The sequence below is a fragment of the Oncorhynchus keta genome, chromosome 19 (genome assembly GCF_023373465.1).
Source record: "Oncorhynchus keta strain PuntledgeMale-10-30-2019 chromosome 19, Oket_V2, whole genome shotgun sequence".
In the NCBI taxonomy this organism is placed as follows: Eukaryota; Metazoa; Chordata; class Actinopteri; order Salmoniformes; family Salmonidae; genus Oncorhynchus; species Oncorhynchus keta.
The window spans coordinates 936,914-962,388 of NC_068439.1; the positions used below are offsets into that span (position 1 = coordinate 936,914).

The window sequence follows — 25,475 nt, forward strand, 5'->3', positions numbered from 1 at the left end:
CCAGATCCATGGAATGTAGTGATCACAATAATATAGCCATATCTAGGAAAACCACAGTTCCAAATGCTGGGCCGAATATAGTGTATAAGAGGTCATAAGTTTTGTACTGATTCATATGTTGATGATGTAAATAATATTTGTTTGCCTGTGGTGTGTAATGAGGAGCAACCAGATGCTGCACTTCACACATTTATGAAATTGCTTATTTCAGTTACTAATAAACATGCACCCATTAAGAAAATTACTGTAAAAACTGTTAATACCCCTTGGATTGATGAGGAATTGAAAAATGGTATGGTTGAGTGGGATGAGGCAAAGGTATGGCAAATACGTCTGGTAGCCCAGCTGATTGGCAAACATACTGTAAATTAAGAAAACATGTGACTTTGCTAAATAAAAATTAAATAAACTATACTATGAAACAAAGATAAATTATATAGAAATGAAAAAGCCCCTACACACCTGAACCTTTATGTAAAAATAACACAATGATTGAAAGAAAACAAGCCCCTACACACCTTAACCTTTAAGTGAAAATAACACATATTTGCTTGTGTCTGCAGATTCGAGTTTATTTGAATCCCAGAAGATGGGTCGAGCAATATCCGTCACTTCCCCCATGAGTCCCGGGATGCTCCGCTACTCCCCACAGTGCCTGTCTGGACACGTCTCAGTAAGTAGCCACGATGTACTGCTGCTCTGTGGCCAATTATTATCACTCACTAAGGGGATTGGTTGGATCTCTTAATTAGTTAATGCTGTTCTCGTTAAGGTTTAAGCTAGTTAATGAGGATGAGGGGCCTTATGGGTGGAGGAACAACAATGTGCTATCTGTCATTTGACTGATCTAAATCAATAGACACTGTCCTAAGTTTCAAAGATATTTGGTTCCCTTTTCTATAAGTTATTGAGAGAATAAGGGCTGGTTTGGTTCCCATCTACGTATGTTATTGAGAGAATACTGGACTGGTTTGGTTCCCATCTACGTATGTTATTGAGAGAATACTGGACTGGTTTGGTTCCCATCTACGTATGTTATTGAGAGAATACTGGACTGGTTTGGTTCCCATCTACGTATGTTATTGAGAGAATAAGGGCTGGTTTGGTTCCCATCTACGTATGTTATTGAGAGAATACTGGACTGGTTTGGTTCCCATCTTAATTTTTTTATTTCACATTTATATAACCAGGTAAGCTAGTTGAGAACAAGTTCTCATTTACAACTGCGACCTGGCCAAGATAAAGCAAAGCAGTGCGACAGAAACAACAACACAGAGTTACACATGGAATAAACAAGCGTACAGTCAATAACACAATAGAAAAAAATAAAGTCTACATACAGTGTGTGCAAATGGCATGAGGAGGTATGGCAATAAACAGGCCATAGTAGAAAAGTAATTACAATTTAGCAGATTAACACTGGAGTGAAAGAAGAGCAGATGATGATGAGCAGATGATGGTGTGTAAGTAGTGATACTAGTGTGCAAAAGAGCAGCAAAGTAAATAAAAACAATATGGGGATGAGGTAGGTAGATTGGGTGGGCTATTTCCAGATGGACTATATACAGCTGCAGCGATCAGTTAGCTGCTCAGATAGCTGATGTTTAAAGTTAGTGAGGGAAATGTAATTCTCCAGCTTCAGCAATTTTTGTAATTTGTTCCAGTCACTGGCAGCAGAGAACTGGAAGGAAAGGCGGCCAAAGGAGGTGTTAGCTTTGGGGATGACCAGTGAGATATACCTGCTGGACCTGCTGAATGTTTTGAGTAAAGAGTCTGAATACTAATGTAAATGCAATATTTCTGTTTTTTTTATAAAAACCTGTTTTTGCATTGTCATTATTGGGTATTGTCTGTAGGTTAATGAGGTTTAAAAATATATATATTTTAGAATAAGCACATTTTTAATAGCACATTGAAACAAAGCCCTATTGTCTAAGTATGTTTTATTTGACAAGATAAAAAACATAAGATAGGATTGATTGTTAGAATTTATTTATATTATTTCATGAATCAAACAGTCCAAACATCAGACTAAAGCTAAACTTCATGTACACACAGATTGAAATCTGAGAAAAACAAAGCATACGTGCCGATGACACTGTCTGTCTTAAAGGGTATTAACACAGATCTGTCTATCAGACACTGCCAGAGCTAGTCAATAGATATTCACATTCACTGACACACTTCAGCTATCTTAGGTGACATCACACACACCATGCCGGTTTGCCATACAATAATGGTCTACCTTTGGGTTAAAACATTGTTACACAGAACAAGTGTAAAATATTACTTTTGAAGGTGACTCTACGAAGGACATGGACTCATTACTTAATAACTGTATTTTGTTCATAAAGCACTTTTCACAATCCCCAAAATGTAACCTTTGTATTTAAAATAAATTGTTGTGATGGAATGAAAGTGTACCAGAACACGCTTCAGTAGGTGAACTAAAGGCAAACATGCCACATACTGAACTGTCGGCACAAATACACTAAAAAACATATTAAAAGTAAATTTAACAGAGTTATAAATAGTGCCTTAGGAGTATATTAGCATTGGAATGAGACACTCAGGACTGTGCTTCCTAACATTAGCTAGCTAGCTAATGGTACCACAGCCAGAGATATTAGCACAGAACATGGCTACCTAGCTTACGGTCATTAGCTAGCTAACACTCAAGCTAACATTAGCTAGCTTGAGGACAACCTATTTAACCTGAATGACCGTCAAATTCAGAATTCGTAACGTTTGTTACTTACCATTTTCAGTTTTCAGTCAGCCAAAAGACTATTAGTCTGTTGAAATAATGTTAGCCGTTTTCCACTCGTCAGTCACATGAGAACTAGAATACTTATAAGTATTGTAGTGGACTTCACGTGCTGGTAGCGGGAGAATTAACCCATTGGCTCGGTGAAATATCCATAGCCCAACCTGGCTGTAGTTACAGAAAACAACATAACTATTGACCCAATGCCTGCAACCCAGCAATTGGGTCATCCAAACAACACAGCATTTTAGAGTGTAACTTACATCTCAAAGCTGTGCATGCAAGAAGACTTGACCTGTCTGCTGAACTCTGTCCTCAGTTTGATGGAAGGCCTGAATCTGTCTTTTTGCCTTGTAACTGATTGCTTCTAGAAAGACAGAAGGAACAACTCATGATCAAGATGAGCTAGCTACTAGTTTAAAGTAACGACAGTTTTATTTGTTACAAAGAATGAATGTATGGGCTACATTTATTACAATAATACATGCATTTACTTGCTTTATCATTTATCACTCCAAAAAAGCGTTACGAGGTAGTGCACCACAAACATATTTCCAGGGTGTTGATGAATCTACCTCCCTAAACAGCCTCTTCAACACCACAGGTAGGCGAAGGGTATACATCTGCAAAAATGAAGTTTTGCTTTGATGTCAAATTGACAAATTTTGTTCTTAGCTAGCTAGTTACCTACCTTAGCTATTAGGCTAGCTAAGATGCTAGAGAGCCGTGACACAAGCATATTGACATGCATATTGGTATTTTTATTTATTTTATTTATTTTTATTTCACCTTTATTTAACCAGGTAGGCTAGTTGAGAACAAGTTCTCATTTGCAACTGCGACCTGGCCAAGATAAAGCATAGCAGTGTGAACAGACAACACAGAGTTACACATGGAGTAAACAATTAACAAGTCAATAACACAGTAGAAAAAAAGGGGAGTCTATATACAATGTGTGCAAAAGGCATGAGGAGGTAGGCGAATAATTACAATATTGCAGATTAACACTGGAGTGATAAATGATCAGATGATCATGTACAGGTTGAGATATTGGTGTGCAAAAGAGCAGAAAAGTAAATAAATAAAAACTGTGGGGATGAGGTAGGTGAAAATGGGTGGGCTATTTACCAATAGACTATGTACAGCTGCAGCGATCGGTTAGCTGCTCAGATAGCTGATGTTTGAAGTTGGTGAGGGAGATAAAAGTCTCCAACTTCAGCGAATTTTGCAATTCCTTCCAGTCACAGGCAGCAGAGTACTGGAACGAAAGGCGGCCGAATGAGGTGTTGGCTTTAGGGATGATCAGTGAGATACACCTGCTGGAGCAAAAAACACCAACGTATTCAGCTAAAAATATGTGTTAAGGCAAATCAGTGGTTAGCTAGTGGTTAGCTAGCTACCTATCACATGGATTGTGCAAAAATATAATAGCTAATGTTAGCTAGCTAAATGCTAGCCAGTCAGTCAGTGGCATTGACAGATTGAAACTGGTATCAACAAAATGGGTTTCACTCTATCCTATTAAACATGACATTGCTAAATAGGCTTTTAGCTAATAAGATGTTCAAGTTTATTTGGAAGTTTCATTAATAATTAGACACTCACCGGACAACTTTGGTAGGTACTGTAGCCAGCTTTGTTTCCATTTTCTAACAGATTTTTCTAATTCCCTTGATTGGTCGTAAATGGTTACTGGTGAATGGTAAATGGTTACTGGTGAATGGTAAATGGTTACTGGTGAATGGTAAATGGTTACTGGTGAATGGTAAATGGTTACTGGTGAATGGTAAATGGTTACTGGTGAATGGTAAATGGTTACTGGTGAATGGTAAATGGTTACTGGTGAATGGTAAATGGTTACTGGTGAATGGTAAATGGTTACTGGTGAATGGTAAATGGTTACTGGTGAATGGTAAATGGTTACTGGTGAATGGTAAATGGTTACTGGTGAATGGTAAATGGTTACTGGTGAATGGTAAATGGTTACTGGTGAATGGTAAATGGTTACTGGTGAATGGTAAATGGTTACTGGTGAATGGTAAATGGTTACTGGTGAATGGTAAATGGTTACTGGTGAATGGTAAATGGTTACTGGTCTTGGAACTCATGTGTTCACCAGAAACTTCTTGTGTTAAATGTTGCTTCCACAGGTTTACCAGATATTCAAATAGAATCTTGAGAGAATTGTCTGCCAGAAAAAAAAACTCTAGCGAACTGTTTGCCACTAATGGCAATAAATATTATTGTTGCCAAAGGTTTGCCACAGATTCACCACCAGTGGCAAACATTTGCAAACTTCAACAACATTTTGTAGCACACTATTTAGTTTGCAGCAAATTTGCCACGAACTTGTGGTAAGTTTGCAGCATTAAATGTTGTTTTGTAAGGGAGCCTCTCAGTTGTGCAAATAATGTTTTCAATCTTAGATAATTGTTTCACTTGACCATATTTTGTTTTGCAAAAAAAGAGCAAAGCATTTTCATTTGAGTTTTAAATAGTTTCAAAGCATGTTCTTATTAGTTTGAAATCTGAATAAAGCATTTTGAATAGTTTTCCATCACTTATCTTTTGTTTGCAAATAAAACATCAACATCAGTCTTTGAAACCACCACCTGTGTCTATATGCATGATATGGCTTCCAGACATTGGCATCTAATAAACTCTTACTAAAATACATATTAGCTACTGCTGTGCTGTATTACTAGACTGCTATATGCTATGCTTTAATGTTAGACCCTCCAAATACATCAGAGTTCATCACCTCATAATAACACAACTCTACTCTCCCTCCAGGTCAAACTGTGGTACGACAAGGTGGGTCACCAGCTCATAGTCACCATCCTGGGAGCTAAAGAATTTCCTTCAAGGGAAGACGGCCGGCCCAGGAACCCCTATGTTAAAATATACCTCCTCCCCGACAGAAGGTAGGAATCAACATCATTCCATGTTTATGTTTTATACCATGGTTGTATTACTGTCTTATACCATGGTTGTATTACTGTCTTATACCATGGTTGTATTACTGTCTTATACCATGGTTGTATTACTGTATGTCTTATACCATGGCTGTATAACTGTCTGTCTTATACCATGGTTTATTACTGTCTGTCTTATACCATGGTTGTATTACTGTCTGTCTTATACCATGGTTGTATTACTGTCTGTCTTATACCATGGTTGTATTACTGTCTTATACCATGGTTGTATTACTGTCTTATACCATGGTTGTATTACTGTCTTATACCATGGTTGTATTACTGTCTTATACCATGGTTGTATTACTGTATGTCTTATACCATGGCTGTATAACTGTCTGTCTTATACCATGGTTTATTACTGTCTGTCTTATACCATGGTTGTATTACTGTCTGTCTTATACCATGGTTGTATTACTGTATGTCTTATACCATGGCTGTATTACTGTCTGTCTTAAACCATGGTTGTATTACTGTCTGTCTTATACCATGGTTGTATTACTGTCTCATACCATGGTTGTATTACTGTCTGTCTTATACCATGGTTGTATTACTGTCTGTCTTATACCATGGTTGTATTACTGTCTCATACCATGGTTGTATTACTGTCTGTCTTATACCATGGTTGTATTACTGTCTGTCTTATACCATGGTTGTATTACTGTCTTATACCATGGTTGTATTACTGTCTGTCTTATACCATGGTTGTATTACTGTCTGTCTTATACCATGGTTGTATTACTGTCTGTCTTATACCATGGTTGTATTACTGTCTGTCTTATACCATGGTTGTATTACTGTCTTATACCATGGTTGTATTACTGTCTGTCTTATACCATGGTTGTATTACTGTCTGTCTTATACCATGGTTGTATTACTGTCTTATACCATGGTTGTATTACTGTCTTATACCATGGTTGTATTACTGTCTGTCTTATACCATGGTTGTATTACTGTATGTCTTATACCATGGTTGTATTACTGTCTTATACCATGGTTGTATATCTGTCTTCTACCATGGTTGTATTACTGTCTGTCTTATACCATGGTTGTATTACTGTCTGTCTTATACCATGGTTGTATTACTGTCTGTCTAATACCATGGTTGTATTACTGTCTTATACCATGGTTTTATTACTGTCTGTCTTATATCATGGTTGTATTCCTGTCTTATACCATGGTTGTATTACTGTCTGTCTTATACCATGGTTTATTACTGTCTTATACCATGTTTGCATTACTGTCGCATACCAACGCTGTGTTACTGCCCTAAACCATCATCTTAATGGATATTGTATCCTTCCTTCTAGTGACAAAAGCAAAAGGAGAACGAAAACGGTGAAGAAGTCCCTGGAGCCTAAATGGAACCAGACGTTCATGTACATGCCTGTCCACTGGAGGGAGTTTAGAGAGCGCATGCTGGAGATCACTCTGTGGGACCAGGCCAGGGTCAGAGAGGAGGAGAGTGAATTCATGGGAGGGGTAAGATACATTACACAATGACTTAATATTACATAACACAACATTACACAACACAACACAGTGTTACGCCCTGACCTGAGATATCTCTGTTTTCTTTATTATTTTGGTTAGGTCAGGGTGTGACTAGGGTGGGTATGCTAGTTTTGTATTGTCTAGGATTTAGCAGACCTAGGGTTTTTTGTAATCCTATGTTTGCCTGATATGGTTCCCAATCAGAGACAGCTATTGTTGTCTCTGATTGGGGATCATATTTAAGTAGCCATTGCCCTTTGGTGTTTTTGGGATCTTGTCTTTGTGAAGTTGCCTGTCAGCACTCGTTTGTATAGCTTCACATTTCGCTTTGTTATTTTGTTAGTTTGTTCAGTGTTCATTCTTTAAATAAATAAGAATGTACGCATACCACAATGCGCCTTGGTCCGATCTTTATAATGAACGTGACACACAGCATAATACAACACAGCATAATATAACACAGCACAATATAACACAGCATAATATAACACAGCATAATATAACACAGCACAATACAACACAGCATAATATAACACAGCATAATACAACACAGCATAATATAACACAGCACAATATAACCCAGCACAATATAACACAGCATAATATAACACAGCATAATATAACACACCATAATATAACACAGCACAATATAACACAGCATAATATAACACAGCATAATATAACACACCATAATAAACACAGCACAATATAACACAGCATAATATAACACAGCATAATATAACACACCATAATAAACACAGCACAATATAACACACCATAATAAACACAGCACAATATAACACACCATAATAAACACAGCACAATATAACACACCATAATAAACACAGCACAATATAACACACCATAATAAACACAACATAATATAACACAACACAGCATAATATAACACAGCACAATATAACACAACATAATATAACACAACATAATAAACACAACACAGCATAATATAACACAACATAATATAACACAACATAATAAACACAACACAGCATAATATAACGCAACATAATACAACACAGCACAATATAACACAGCACAATATAACACACCATAATAAACACAGCACAATATAACACACCATAATAAACACAGCACAATATAACACACCATAATAAACACAGCACAATATAACACACCATAATAAACACAACATAATATAACACAACACAGCATAATATAACGCAACATAATATAACACAGCATAATATAACACAGCACAATATAACACACCATAATAAACACAGCACAATATAACACACCATAATAAACACAGCACAATATAACACACCATAATAAACACAACTTAATATAACACAGCACAACATATTAAACACAACATAATATCACACAACACATCATAATATAACACATCATAATATAACACAACATAATATAACACAGCATAATATAACACAGCACAATATAACACACCATAATAAACACAGCACAATATAACACACCATAATAAACACAGCACAATATAACACACCATAATAAACACAACACAATATAACACACCATAATAAACACAGCACAATATAACACACCATAATAAACACAGCACAATATAACACACCATAATAAACACAGCACAATATAACACACCATAATAAACACAACATAATATAACACAACACAGCATAATATAACACAGCACAATATAACACAACATAATATAACACAGCACAATATAACACACCATAATAAACACAGCACAATATAACACACCATAATAAACACAGCACAATATAACACACCATAATAAACACAACATAATATAACACAACACAGCATAATATAACGCAACATAATATAACACAGCATAATATAACACAGCACAATATAACACACCATAATAAACACAGCACAATATAACACACCATAATAAACACAGCACAATATAACACACCATAATAAACACAGCACAATATAACACAGCATAATATAACACAACATAATATAACACAACATAATATAACACAACATAATATAACACAACACAACATAATAAACACAGCATAATATAACACATCATAATATAACACAGCATAACACAACACAATATAACACAGCATAATATAACACAGCATAATATAACACAGCATAATATAACACAACATAATATAACACAGCATAATATAACACAACACAATATAATATAACACAGCATAATATAACACAACATAATATAATATAACACAACATAATATAACACAGCATAATATAACACAACACAGCATAATATAACACAACATAATATAACACAACATAATATAACATAGCATAATATAACACAGCACAATATAACACACCATAATAAACACAGCACAATATAACACACCATAATAAACACAGCACAATATAACACATCATAATATAACACAACATAATATAACACAGCATAATATAACACAGCATAATATAACACAGCATAATATAACACAACATAATATAACACAGCATAATATAACACAACACAATATAATATAACACAGCATAATATAACACAACATAATATAATATAACACAACATAATATAACACAGCATAATATAACACAACATAATATAACACAACATAATATAACACAACACAGCATAATATAACGCAACATAATACAACACAGCATAATATAACACAGCACAATATAACACACCATAATAAACACAGCACAATATAACACACCATAATAAACACAGCACAATATAACACACCATAATAAACACAGCACAATATAACACACCATAATAAACACAACATAATATAACACAACACAGCATAATATAACGCAACATAATATAACACAGCATAATATAACACAGCACATTATAACACACCATAATAAACACAGCACAATATAACACACCATAATAAACACAGCACAATATAACACACCATAATAAACACAACTTAATATAACACAGCACAACATATTAAACACAACATAATATCACACAACACATCATAATATAACACATCATAATATAACACAACATAATATAACACAGCATAATATAACACAGCACAATATAACACACCATAATAAACACAGCACAATATAACACACCATAATAAACACAGCACAATATAACACACCATAATAAACACAGCACAATATAACACACCATAATAAACACAGCACAATATAACACATCATAATATAACACAACATAATATAACACCGCATAATATAACACAACACAGCATAATATAACACAACATAATATAACACAACATAATATAACACAACATAATATAACACATCATAATATAACACATCATAATATAACACAGCATAACACAACACAATATAACACAGCATAATATAACACAACATAATATAACACAACATAATATAACACAACATAATATAACACAACACAACATAATATAACACAGCATAATATAACACAACATAATATAATATAACACAACATAATATAACACAGCATAATATAACACAACACAGCATAATATAACACAACATAATATAACACAACATAATATAACACAACACAACATAATAAACACAGCATAATATAACACATCATAATATAACACAGCATAATATAATACAACACTGCACAACACAACACAATATAACACAGCATAATATAACACAGCATAATATAACAAAGCATAACATAACACAGCATAATATAACACAGCATAATATAACAAAGCATAATATAACACAGCATAATATAACACAACACAATATAATATAACACAGCATAATATAACACAACACAGCATAATATAACACAACATAATATAACACAACATAATATAACACAGCATAATATAACACAGCACAATATAACACACCATAATAAACACAGCACAATATAACACACCATAATAAACACAGCACAATATAACACATCATAATATAACACAACATAATATAACACAGCATAATATAACACAGCATAATATAACACAGCATAATATAACACAACATAATATAACACAGCATAATATAACACAACACAATATAATATAACACAGCATAATATAACACAACATAATATAATATAACACAACATAATATAACACAGCATAATATAACACAACACAGCATCATATAACACAACATAATATAACACAACATAATATAATATAACGCAACATAATACAACACAGCATAATATAACACAGCACAATATAACACACCATAATAAACACAGCACAATATAACACACCATAATAAACACAGCACAATATAACACACCATAATAAACACAGCACAATATAACACACCATAATAAACACAACATAATATAACACAACACAGCATAATATAACGCAACATAATATAACACAGCATAATATAACACAGCACAATATAACACACCATAATAAACACAGCACAATATAACACACCATAATAAACACAGCACAATATAACACACCATAATAAACACAACTTAATATAACACAGCACAACATATTAAACACAACATAATATCACACAACACATCATAATATAACACATCATAATATAACACAACATAATATAACACAGCATAATATAACACAGCACAATATAACACACCATAATAAACACAGCACAATATAACACACCATAATAAACACAGCACAATATAACACACCATAATAAACACAGCACAATATAACACACCATAATAAACACAGCACAATATAACACATCATAATATAACACAACATAATATAACACCGCATAATATAACACAACACAGCATAATATAACACAACATAATATAACACAACATAATATAACACAACATAATATAAACACAGCATAATATAACACATCATAATATAACACAGCATAACACAACACAATATAACACAGCATAATATAACACAGCATAATATAACACAACATAATATAACACAGCATAATATAACACAACACAATATAATATAACACAGCATAATATAACACAACATAATATAATATAACACAACATAATATAACACAGCATAATATAACACAACACAGCATAATATAACACAACATAATATAACACAACATAATATAACACAACACAACATAATAAACACAGCATAATATAACACATCATAATATAACACAGCATAATATAATACAACACTGCACAACACAACACAATATAACACAGCATAATATAACACAGCATAATATAACAAAGCATAACATAACACAGCATAATATAACACAGCATAATATAACAAAGCATAACATTCCACAGCATAATATACCACAGCATAATATAACAAAGCATAATATAACACAGCATAATATAACACAACACAATATAATATAACACAGCATAATATAACACAACATAATATAACACAACATAATATAACACAACACAGCATAATATAACGCAACATAATACAACACAGCATAATATAACACAGCACAATATAACACACCATAATAAACACAGCACAATATAACATTTACATTACATTTAAGTCATTTAGCAGACGCTCTTATCCAGAGCGACTTACAAATTGGTGCATACACCTTATGACATCCAGTGGAACAGCCACTTACAATAGTGCATCTAAATCTTTTTAGGGGTAACACACCATAAGAAGGATTACTTACCCTAATAAACCTAGGTATTAACCTTGAAGAGGTGGGGTTTCAAACTCCGGAAGGTGGTGATTGACTCCGCTGTCCTGGCGTAATATGAGGGAGTTTGTTCCACCATTGGGGGCAGAGCAGCGAACAGTTTTACTGGGCTGAGCGGGAACTGTACTTCCTCAGTGGTAGGGAGGCGAGCAGGCCAGAATGGATGAACGCAGTGCCCTTGTTTGGGTGTAGGGCCTGATCAGAGCCTGGAGGTACTGAGGTGCCGTTCCCCTCACAGCTAATAAAGCACCATGGTCTTGTAGCGGACATGCGAGCTTCAACTGGAAGCCAGTGGAGAGAACGGAGGAGCGGGGTGATATAAGAGAACTTGGGAAGGTTGAACACCAGACGGGCTGCGGCGTTCTGGATGAGTTGTAGGGGTTTAATGGCACAGGCAGGGAGCCCAGCCAACAGCGATTGCAGTAATCAAGACGGGAGATGACAAGTGCCTGGATTAGGACCTGCAACATAATTCCTGTGTGAGGCAGGGTCGTACTCTGCGGATGTTGTAGAGCATGAACCTACAGGAACGGGACACCGCCTTGATGTTAGTTGAGAACGACAGGGTGTTGTCCAGGATCACGCCAAGGTTCTTAGCGCTCTGGGAGGAGGACACAATGGAGTTGTCAACCGTGATATAACGAGATCATGGAACGGGCAGTCCTATCCCCAGGAGGAAGAGGAGCTCCGTCTTGCTGAGGTTCAGCTATAAGGTGGTGATCAACGTCATCCACACTGATATGTCTGCCAGACATGCAGAGATGCGATGTAACCACCTGGTCATATAACACACCATAATAAACACAGCACAATATAACACACCATAATAAACACAGCACAATATAACACACCATAATAAACACAACATAATATAACACAACACAGCATAATATAACGCAACATAATATAACACAGCATAATATAACACAGCACATTATAACACACCATAATAAACACAGCACAATATAACACACCATAATAAACACAACTTAATATAACACAGCACAACATATTAAACACAACATAATATCACACAACACATCATAATATAACACATCATAATATAACACAACATAATATAACACAGCATAATATAACACAGCACAATATAACACACCATAATAAACACAGCACAATATAACACACCATAATAAACACAGCACAATATAACACACCATAATAAACACAGCACAATATAACACACCATAATAAACACAGCACAATATAACACATCATAATATAACACAACATAATATAACACCGCATAATATAACACAACACAGCATAATATAACACAACATAATATAACACAACATAATATAACACAACACAACATAATAAACACAGCATAATATAACACATCATAATATAACACAGCATAACACAACACAATATAACACAGCATAATATAACACAGCATAATATAACACAACATAATATAACACAGCATAATATAACACAACACAATATAATATAACACAGCATAATATAACACAACATAATATAATATAACACAACATAATATAACACAGCATAATATAACAAAACACAGCATATTCCTCCCCTTTGCGTCCTGGGATAATTCAGCCATATAACACAACATAATATAACACAACATAATATAACACAACACAACATAATAAACAAAGCATAATATAACACATCATAATATAACACAGCATAATATAATACAACACTGCACAACACAACACAACATAACACAGCATAATATAACACAGCATAATATAACAAAGCATAACATAACACAGCATAATATAACACAGCATAATATAACAAAGCATAACATAACACAGCATAATATACCACAGCATAATATAACACAGCATAATATACCACAACACAATATAATATAACACAGCATAATATAACACAACACAACACAGCATGATATAACACAACACAATATAACACAACATAATATAACACAACACAATATAACACAACACGACACAGCACAATGTAACACAACCCAATATAACACAACATAATATAACACAGCATAATATAAAACAGCATAATATAACACAACACAATATAATATAACACGACATAATATAATATAACACAACATAATATAGCATAATATAATATAACACAACATAATATAATATAACACAACATAATATAACACAGCACAATATAACACAGCATAATATAATATAACACAACATAATATAACACAACATAATATAACACAGCATAATTTAACACAACATAATTTAACACAGCACAATATAACACGATATAATATAACACAACCTAATATAACACAGCATAATATATAACAGCACAATATAACACGATATAATATAACACAACATAATATAACACAGCATAATATTGTAACGTCGTTCGTCTGTTGAAGAAAGAGAGTCGGACCGAAATGCAGCGTGTTGGTTACTCATGACTTTAATGAAAGAAAACGCGGTACATGAAATAACTGATACTAAATACAAAAACAACAGAACGAAACGTGAAACTAATTACAGCCTATCTGGTGACTACAACACAGAGACAGGAACAAACACCCACGAAATACAAAGCGAAACTCAGGCTGCCTAAATACGGTTCCCAATCAGAGACAACGATAAGCACCTGACTCTAATTGAGAATCGCCTCAGGCAGCCAAGCCTATACAACACCCCTAATCAGCCGCGATCCCAAATACTACAGACACCAATACGAAAACAACATATAAACCCATGTCACACCCTGGCCTACCCAAACATATAACAAAAACACAAAATACAATGACCAAGGCGTGACAAATATAACACAGCACAATATAATATAACAAAACACAACGTAATAAACACAACATAATAAACACAACGTAATAAACACAACATATTATATCATAATATAACACAACATAATATGAAACAACATAATACAACACAACATAATATAACAGCATAATATAACACAACACAACACAACATAATATAACACAACATAATATAACACAGCATAATATAACACAGCATAATATAACACAGCATAATATAACACAACATAATATAATATAACACAACATAATAAACACAGCATAATATAACACAGCATAATATAACACAGCATAATATAACACAGCATAATATAACACAGCATAACATAACACAGCATAATATAACACAGCATAATATAACACAGCATAATATAACACAACATAATATAACACAACATAATATAACACAGCATAATATAACACAGCATAATATAACACAACATAATATAACACAACATAATATAACACAACATAATATAACACAGCATAATATAACACAACATAATATAACACAACATAATATAACACAGCATAATATAACACAGCATAATATAACACAACATAATATAACACAACATAATATAACACAACATAATATAATATAACACAACATAATACAACATAATATAACACAGCATAATATAACACAACATAATATAACACAGCACAATATAACACAACATAATATAACACAGCATAATATAACACCATAATAAACACAACATAATATTACACAACATAATATAACACAACATAATATAACACAACATAATATAACACAGCACAATATAACACAGCACAATATAACACAACATAATATAACACAACATAATATAACACAACATAATATAACACAGCATAATATAACACAACATAATATAACACAGCACAATATAACACAGCACAATATAACACAACATAATATAACACAACATAACACAACATAATATAATATAACACATCATAATAACACAACATAACATAATATAACACAACATAACACACCATAATAAACACAACATGATATAATATAACACAACATAATAACACAACATAATATAATATAACACAACATAATAACACAACATAACATAATATAACACAACATAATATTACACAACACAACATAATATAACACAACATAATATAACACAACATAATATGAAACAGCATAACATAACACAACATAATATAACACAACACAACATAATAAAGACAACATAACATAACACAACATAATATAACAAAACATAACACAATACAACACATAACACAATACAACCCTAACCCTAACCCTGATGTAAATTAACGTCACTAAATATAATGTAACATAATGCAACATAACATAAGGTAACAGAACATAACATAAAATAGCATAATGTAAAACAACATAACTTAAAGTAATATAACATAATGTAGCATAATATAACATAACATAACAGAACTTAACATAACATAACAGAAAATAACATAATGCAACATAACATAAGGTAACAGAACATAACATAACGTAACATAAAATAGCATAATGTAACATAATATAACATAACATAACAGAACTTAACATAACATAACAGAAAATAACATAATGTAACATAATATAACATAACATAACAGAACTTAACATAACATAACAGAAAATAACATAATGTAACATAATATAACATAACATAACAGAAAATAACATAATGCAACATAACATAAGGTAACAGAACATAACATAAAATAGCATAATGTAAAACAACATAACTTAAAGTAATATAACATAATGTAGCATAATATAATATAACATAACAGAACTTAACATAACATAACAGAAAATAACATAATGTAACATAATATAACATAACATAACAGAAAATAACATAAAATGTAACATAATATAAAATAACATAACAGAACTTAACATAACATAACAGAAAATAACATAATGTAACATAATATAACATAACATAACAGAAAATAACATAATGTAACATAATATAGCATAATGTAAAACAACATAAATTAAAGTAATATAATATAACATAACATCATGTGAAATAACATAATGTAATGTAACATAACGTAATGTAACATAACATGTCACATAACATATAGCGTAACACAACAGAATGTTACATATCATAATGTAACACAGCATAACATAAAATAATACAACATAACATAATGTAAAATAACATATATGGAAAAACATAACATAACATGATGTAGCATAATATAACATAACATAATATAACAGAACTTACATTACATAATATAACAGAACTTACATTACATAATATAACATAACATAATATAACAGAACTTACATTACATAATATAACAGAACTTACATTACATAATATAACACAACATAATATAACAGAACTTACATTACATAATATAACATAACATAATATAACAAAACTTGTATATATATATAAATGTAACATAACATTAAATAATGTAACTTTACATAATTCCACATAACGTAATATTACGTTATTTAACGTAACATAACATACCATAACTTAACTTAACATAATATAAAATAATATAACAAAACTCAATGTAAAAACATAACGTAACATAACATAACATAATTACTTAAAATAACAATGTCCCATAACGTAATATAATGAAACATAAAGTAAAATAACATAGCATAACACAACACAACATAATGTCCAATAAAGTAACATAATATAAGATAATGTAATATAAACTAACATAACATAATATAAGATAATGTAATATAAACTAACATAACATAATATAAGATAATGTAATATAAACTAACATAACATAATATAAGATAATGTAATATAAACTAACATAACATAATATAATATAATGTAATATAAACTAACATAACATAATATGATATAAGATAATGTAATATAAACTAACATAACATAATATAATATAAGATAATGTAATATAAACTAACATAACATAATATAATATAAGATAATGTAATATAAACTAACATAACATAATATAATATAAGATAATGTAATATAAACTAACATAACATAATATAATATAAGATCATGTAATATAAACTAACATAACATAATATAATATAAGATCATGTAATATAAACTAACATAACATAATATAATATAAGATAATGTAACCTAACATACTATAACATAATTTAACTGAACATAACATAATATATGATAATATAACAAAATGTTACATAACGTAACATTATGTAACATAACATAATGTAAAATAACACAATGTAATATAACAATTTAACTAAACATAATGTAGCATAATATATCGTAACAATGTAACCAAACTTAACATAATATAATGTAACATAATATTACATAAGTTAACATAAAATAAAATGATGTCAATTAACAAAATGTAATGGACTAGTAACTGGTAGGTTGCAAGTTCAAACCCCCGAGCTGACAAGGTACAAATCTGTCCTTCTGCCCCTGAACAGGCAGTTAACCCACTGTTCCTAGGCCATCATTGAAAATAAGAATTTGTTCTTAATTAACTGACTTCCCTAGTTAAATGAAGTTTAAAAAAATAATGTAACATATATTACATAACATCATATAATTTAACATAACAATGTAATATAACATAATCTGACATAACACAACAGAACTAATACATCGTCCGATCACGATTCAAGTATCTACACTAGGATGTACAGAATGTTCTCAGTTTTACAAATGATACAGAGATAGTCTTTGTAGATTTAGACTTTGGGTTAGATGTGTATTTGGAATTTTATTTCTCTCCTACAATTTTATAATTATAACTCATTATCTTCGATCTTTGGCTGAAGAGAGCATCAGTCCAACGTTTCTATCTGGATCACATGTTTTACAGGGTCTGTTATCTCTTCTGCTAAGTCAGTGAACACATGTATTGTGTTGTCAGATCCTCATAAACCTGGAGACAGCCTTGATGGATGACACAGCCCACTGGTACAAGTTGCAAACCCACGATGTATCCTTCTTGGCAATGCCCAACCCCTCACCCTACACACAGAGGAAACTGCTGTCGGGAGAGAGCCCCACTAGAAGGTTACAGAGTAGGTCTCCACCAGCACCAGCAACACACACCTAACTATGTCTCCACCAGCATCTGCATCATACACCTAACCATGTCTCCACTATCACCACACACCTAACCATGTCCCCACCAGCACCATACCTAACCATGTCTCCACCAGCACCTGCACCAGACACCTAACCATGTCTCTAGCACCACCACACACCTAACCATGTCCCCACCAGCACCACACCTAACCATGTCTCCACTATCACCACACACCTAACCATGTCCCCACCACACCTAACCATGTCCCCACCAGCACCACACCTAACCATGTCTCCACTATCACCACACACCTAACCATGTCCCCACCACACCTAACCATGTCCCCACTGTCACCACACACCTAACCATGTCCCCACCAGCACCACACCTAACCATGTCCCCACCAGCACCACACCTAACTATGTCTCCACCAGCACCACACCTAACCATGTCTCCACTATCACCACACACCTAACCATGTCTCCACTGTCACCACACACCTAACCATGTCCCCACCAGCACCACACCTAACCATGTCCCCACCAGCACCACACCTAACCATGTCTCCACTATCACCACACACCTAACCATGTCTCCACTATCACCACACACCTAACCATGTCTCCACTATCACCACACACCTAACCATGTCTCCACTATCACCACACACCTAACCATGTCTCCACTATCACCACACACCTAACCATGTCCCCACCAGCACCACACCTAACTATGTCTCCACCAGCACCTGCATCACACACCTAACCATGTCTCCACTATCACCACACACCTAACCATGTCCCCACCAGCACCACACCTAACCATGTCTCCACCAGCACCACACACCTAACCATGTCTCCACCAGCACCACACACCTAACCATGTCCCCACCAGCACCATACCTAACCATGTCTCAACCAGCACCACACCTAACCATGTCTCCACTATCACCACACACCTAACCATGTCCCCACCAGCACCACACCTAACCATGTCTCCACTATCACCACACACCTAACCATGTCTCCACTATCACCACACCTAACCATGTCTCCACTATCACCACACACCTAACCATGTCCCCACCAGCACCATACCTAACCATGTCTCCACCAGCACCTGCACCAGACACCTAACCATGTCTCCACTATCACCACACACCTAACCATGTCCCCACCAGCACCACACCTAACCATGTCTCCACTATCACCACACCTAACCATGTCTCCACTATCACCACACCTAACCATGTCTCCACTATCACCACACCTAACCATGTCTCCACTATCACCACACCTAACCATGTCCCCACCAGCACCATACCTAACCATGTCTCCACTATCACCACACACCTAACCATGTCTCAACTAGCACCTGCTCCACACACCTAACCATGTCTCAACCAGCACCACACCTAACCATGTCTCCACTATCACCACACACCTAACCATGTCTCCACTATCACCACACACCTAACCATGTCCCCACCAGCACCATACCTAACCATGTCTCCACCAGCACCTGCACCAGACACCTAACCATGTCTCCACTATCACCACACACCTAACCATGTCTCCACTATCACCAGACACCTAACCATGTCCCCACCAGCACCACACCTAACCATGTCTCTAGCAGCACCACACCTAACCATGTCTCAACCAGCACCTGCACCACACACCTAACCATGTCTCCACTATCACCACACACCTAACCATATCTCTAGCAGCACCACACCTAACCATGTCTCCACTATCACCACACACCTAACCATGTCTCCACCAGCACCACACCTAACCATGTCCCCACCAGCACCACACACCTAACCATGTCCCCACCAGCACCACACCTAACCATGTCTCTATCACCACACACCTAACCATGTCTCTATCACCACACACCTAACCATGTCCCCACCAGCACCACACCTAACCATGTCTCTATCACCACACACCTAACCATGTCCCCACCAGCACCACACCTAACCATGTCCCCACCAGCACCACACCTAACCATGTCTCCACTATCACCACACCTAACCATGTCCCCACCAGCACCACACCTAACCATGTCTCCACTATCACCACACACCTAGCCATTTCTTCACCATAATCATAAACCTAACCATATCTCTCCCAGCACAACACACATAACCATCTCCCCCAGACACCACACCCATAACCTTGTCTCCATGGTTATGTGATGCTTCCCCCACCTCCCCTCTGAGCTATGGTCACCTCCTCTACATCCCCAAGAGATAGTCCTCCTGATTGGCCTCTGAGCTCTGGTCACCTCACTCACCTCCCAAAGAGATAGTCCTCCTGATTGGCCTCTGAGCTATGGTCACCTCCTCTACATCCCCAAGAGATAGTCCTCCTGATTGGCCTCTGAGCTCTGGTAACCTCACTCACCTCCCCAAGAGATAGTCCTCCTGATTGGCCTCTGAGCTCTGGTAACCTCACTCACCTCCCCAAGAGATAGTCCTCCTGATTGGCCTCTGAGCTCTGGTAACCTCACTCACCTCCCCAAGAGATAGTCCTCCTGATTGGCCTTTGAGCTCTGGTCACCTCCCCTACATCCCCAGGAGATAGTTAGAACCAACAGACGATAGTGGTTGTGTATACAGTACCAACAGACTATAGTGGTTGTCTATACAGTACAGTACCAACAGACTATAGTGGTTGTCTATACAGTACCAACAGACTATAGTGGTTGTCTATACAGTACCAACAGACTATAGTGGTTGTCTATACAGTACCAACAGACTATAGTGGTTGTCTATACAGTACCAACAGACTCTATAGTGGTTGTCTATACAGTACCAACAGACTATAGTGGTTGTCTATACAGCACCAACAGACTATAGTGGTTCTCGATACAGTACAGTACCAACAGATTATAGTGGTTGTCTATACAGCACCAACAGACTCTATAGTGGTTGTCTATACAGTACCAACAGACTATAGTGGTTGTCTATACAGTACCAACAGACTATAGTGGTTGTCTATACAGTACCAACAGACTATAGTGGTTGTCTCTACAGTACCAACAGACTATAGTGGTTCTCGATACAGTACAGTACCAACAGACTCTATAGTGGTTGTCTATATAGTACCGCACCAACAGACTCTATAGTGGTTGTCTATACAGTACAGTACCAACAGACTATAGTGGTTGTCTATACAGTACAGCACCAACAGACTCTATAGTGGTTGTCTATACAGTACCAACAGACTATAGTGGTTGTCTATACAGTACCAACAGACTATAGTGGTTGTCTATACAGTACCAACAGACTATAGTGGTTGTCTATACAGTACCAACAGACTATAGTGGTTGTCTATACAGTACCAACAGACTATAGTGGTTGTCTATACAGTACCAACAGACTATAGTGGTTGTCTATACAGTACTAACAGACTATAGTGGTTGTCAATACAGTACCAACAGACTATAGTGGTTGTCTATACAGTACAGTACCAACAGACTATAGTGGTTGTCTATACAGTACCAACAGACAATAGTGGTTGTCTATACAGTACCAACAGACTATAGTGGTTGTCTATACAGTACCAACAGACTATAGTGGTTGTCTATACAGTACCAACAGACTATAGTGGTTGTCTATACAGCACCAACAGACTATAGTGGTTGTCTATACAGTACCAACAGACTATAGTGGTTGTCTATACAGTACCAACAGACTCTATAGTGGTTGTCTATACAGTACCAACAGACTCTATAGTGGTTGTCTATACAGTACCAACAGACTATAGTGGTTGTCTATACAGTACCAACAGACTATAGTGGTTCTCGATACAGTACAGTACCAACAGATTATAGTGGTTGTCTATACAGCACCAACAGACTCTATAGTGGTTGTCTATACAGTACCAACAGACTATAGTGGTTGTCTATACAGTACCAACAGACTATAGTGGTTGTCTATACAGTACAGTACCAACAGACTCTATAGTGGTTGTCTATACAGTACCAACAGACTATGGTGGTTCTCGATACAGTACAGTACCAACAGATTATAGTGGTTGTCTATACAGTACCAACAGACTCTATAGTGGTTGTCTATACAGTACCAACAGACTATAGTGGTTGTCTATACAGTACCAACAGACTCTATAGTGGTTGTCTATACAGTACCAACAGACTATAGTGGTTGTCTATACAGTACCAACAGACTATAGTGGTTGTCTATACAGTACCAACAGACTATAGTGGTTGTCTATACAGTACCAACAGACTATAGTGGTTGTCTATACAGTACCAACAGACTATAGTGGTTGTCTATACAGTACCAACAGACTATAGTGGTTGTCTATACAGTACCAACAGACTATAGTGGTTGTCTATACAGTACCAACAGACTATAGTGGTTGTCTATACAGTACCAACAGACTATAGTGGTTGTCTATACAGTACCAACAGACTATAGTGGTTGTCTATACAGTACCAACAGACTATAGTGGTTGTCTATACAGTACAGTACCAACAGACTCTATAGTGGTTGTCTATACAGTACCAACAGACTATAGTGGTTGTCTATACAGTACCAACAGACTATAGTGGTTGTCTATACAGTACCAACAGACTATAGTGGTTGTCTATACAGTACCAACAGACTATAGTGGTTGTCTCTACAGTACCAACAGACTATAGTGGTTCTCGATACAGTACAGTACCAACAGACTATAGTGGTTGTCTATACAGTACAGTACCAACAGACTATAGTGGTTGTCTATACAGTACAGTACCAACAGACTATAGTGGTTGTCTATACAGTACCAACAGACTATAGTGGTTGTCTATACAGTACAGTACCAACAGACTCTATAGTGGTTGTCTATACAGTACCAACAGACTATAGTGGTTGTCTATACAGTACCAACAGACTATAGTGGTTGTCTATACAGTACCAACAGACTATAGTGGTTGTCTATACAGTACCAACAGACTATAGTGGTTCTCGATACAGTACAGTACCAACAGACTATAGTGGTTGTCTATACAGTACCAACAGACTATAGTGGTTGTCTATACAGTACCAACAGACTATAGTGGTTGTCTATACAGTACCAACAGACTATAGTGGTTGTCTCTACAGTACCAACAGACAATAGTGGTTGTCTAATTTGTAAGTCGCTCTGGATAAGAGCGGCTGCTAAATGACTTAAATGTAAATGTAAATGTCTATACAGTACTAACAGACTATAGTGGTTGTCAATACAGTACCAACAGACTATAGTGGTTGTCTATACAGTACAGTACCAACAGACAATAGTGGTTGTCTATACAGTACCAACAGACTATAGTGGTTGTCTATACAGTACCAACAGACTATAGTGGTTGTCTATACAGTACCAACAGACTATAATGGTTGTCTATACAGTACCAACAGACTATAGTGGTTGTCTATACAGTACCAACAGACTATAGTGGTTGTCTATACAGTACCAACAGACTATAGTGGTTGTCTATACAGTACCAACAGACTATAATGGTTGTCTATACAGTACCAACAGACTGTAGTGGTTGTCCATACAGTACTGGCTGCACATTCTTCTTGTTCTAGTCTGGCTGAACATTCTTCTTGTTCTAGTCTGGCTCCACATTCTTCTTGTTCTAGTCTGGCTGCACATTCTTATTGTTCTTGTTCTAGTCTGGCTGCACATTCTTCTTGTTCTAGTCTGGCTGCACATTCTTCTTGTTCTAGTCTGGCTGCACA

At 35.0% G+C, this 25,475-nt stretch overlaps 1 protein-coding gene across 1 annotated transcript in view; it reads left to right on the forward strand.

Annotated features, from left to right (window-relative positions):
• The window catches only part of rims2b (regulating synaptic membrane exocytosis 2b), a 217,864-nt gene that overhangs the window by 70,049 nt on the left and 122,340 nt on the right, over positions 1-25,475 (forward strand). Inside the window, exons 7-10 of the mRNA XM_052471751.1 lie at positions 564-673; positions 5,561-5,691; positions 7,053-7,224; positions 19,574-19,727. Of these exons, the coding sequence (XP_052327711.1) occupies positions 564-673; positions 5,561-5,691; positions 7,053-7,224; positions 19,574-19,727 (567 nt within the window). The remainder of the gene's footprint in view (positions 1-563; positions 674-5,560; positions 5,692-7,052; positions 7,225-19,573; positions 19,728-25,475) is intronic.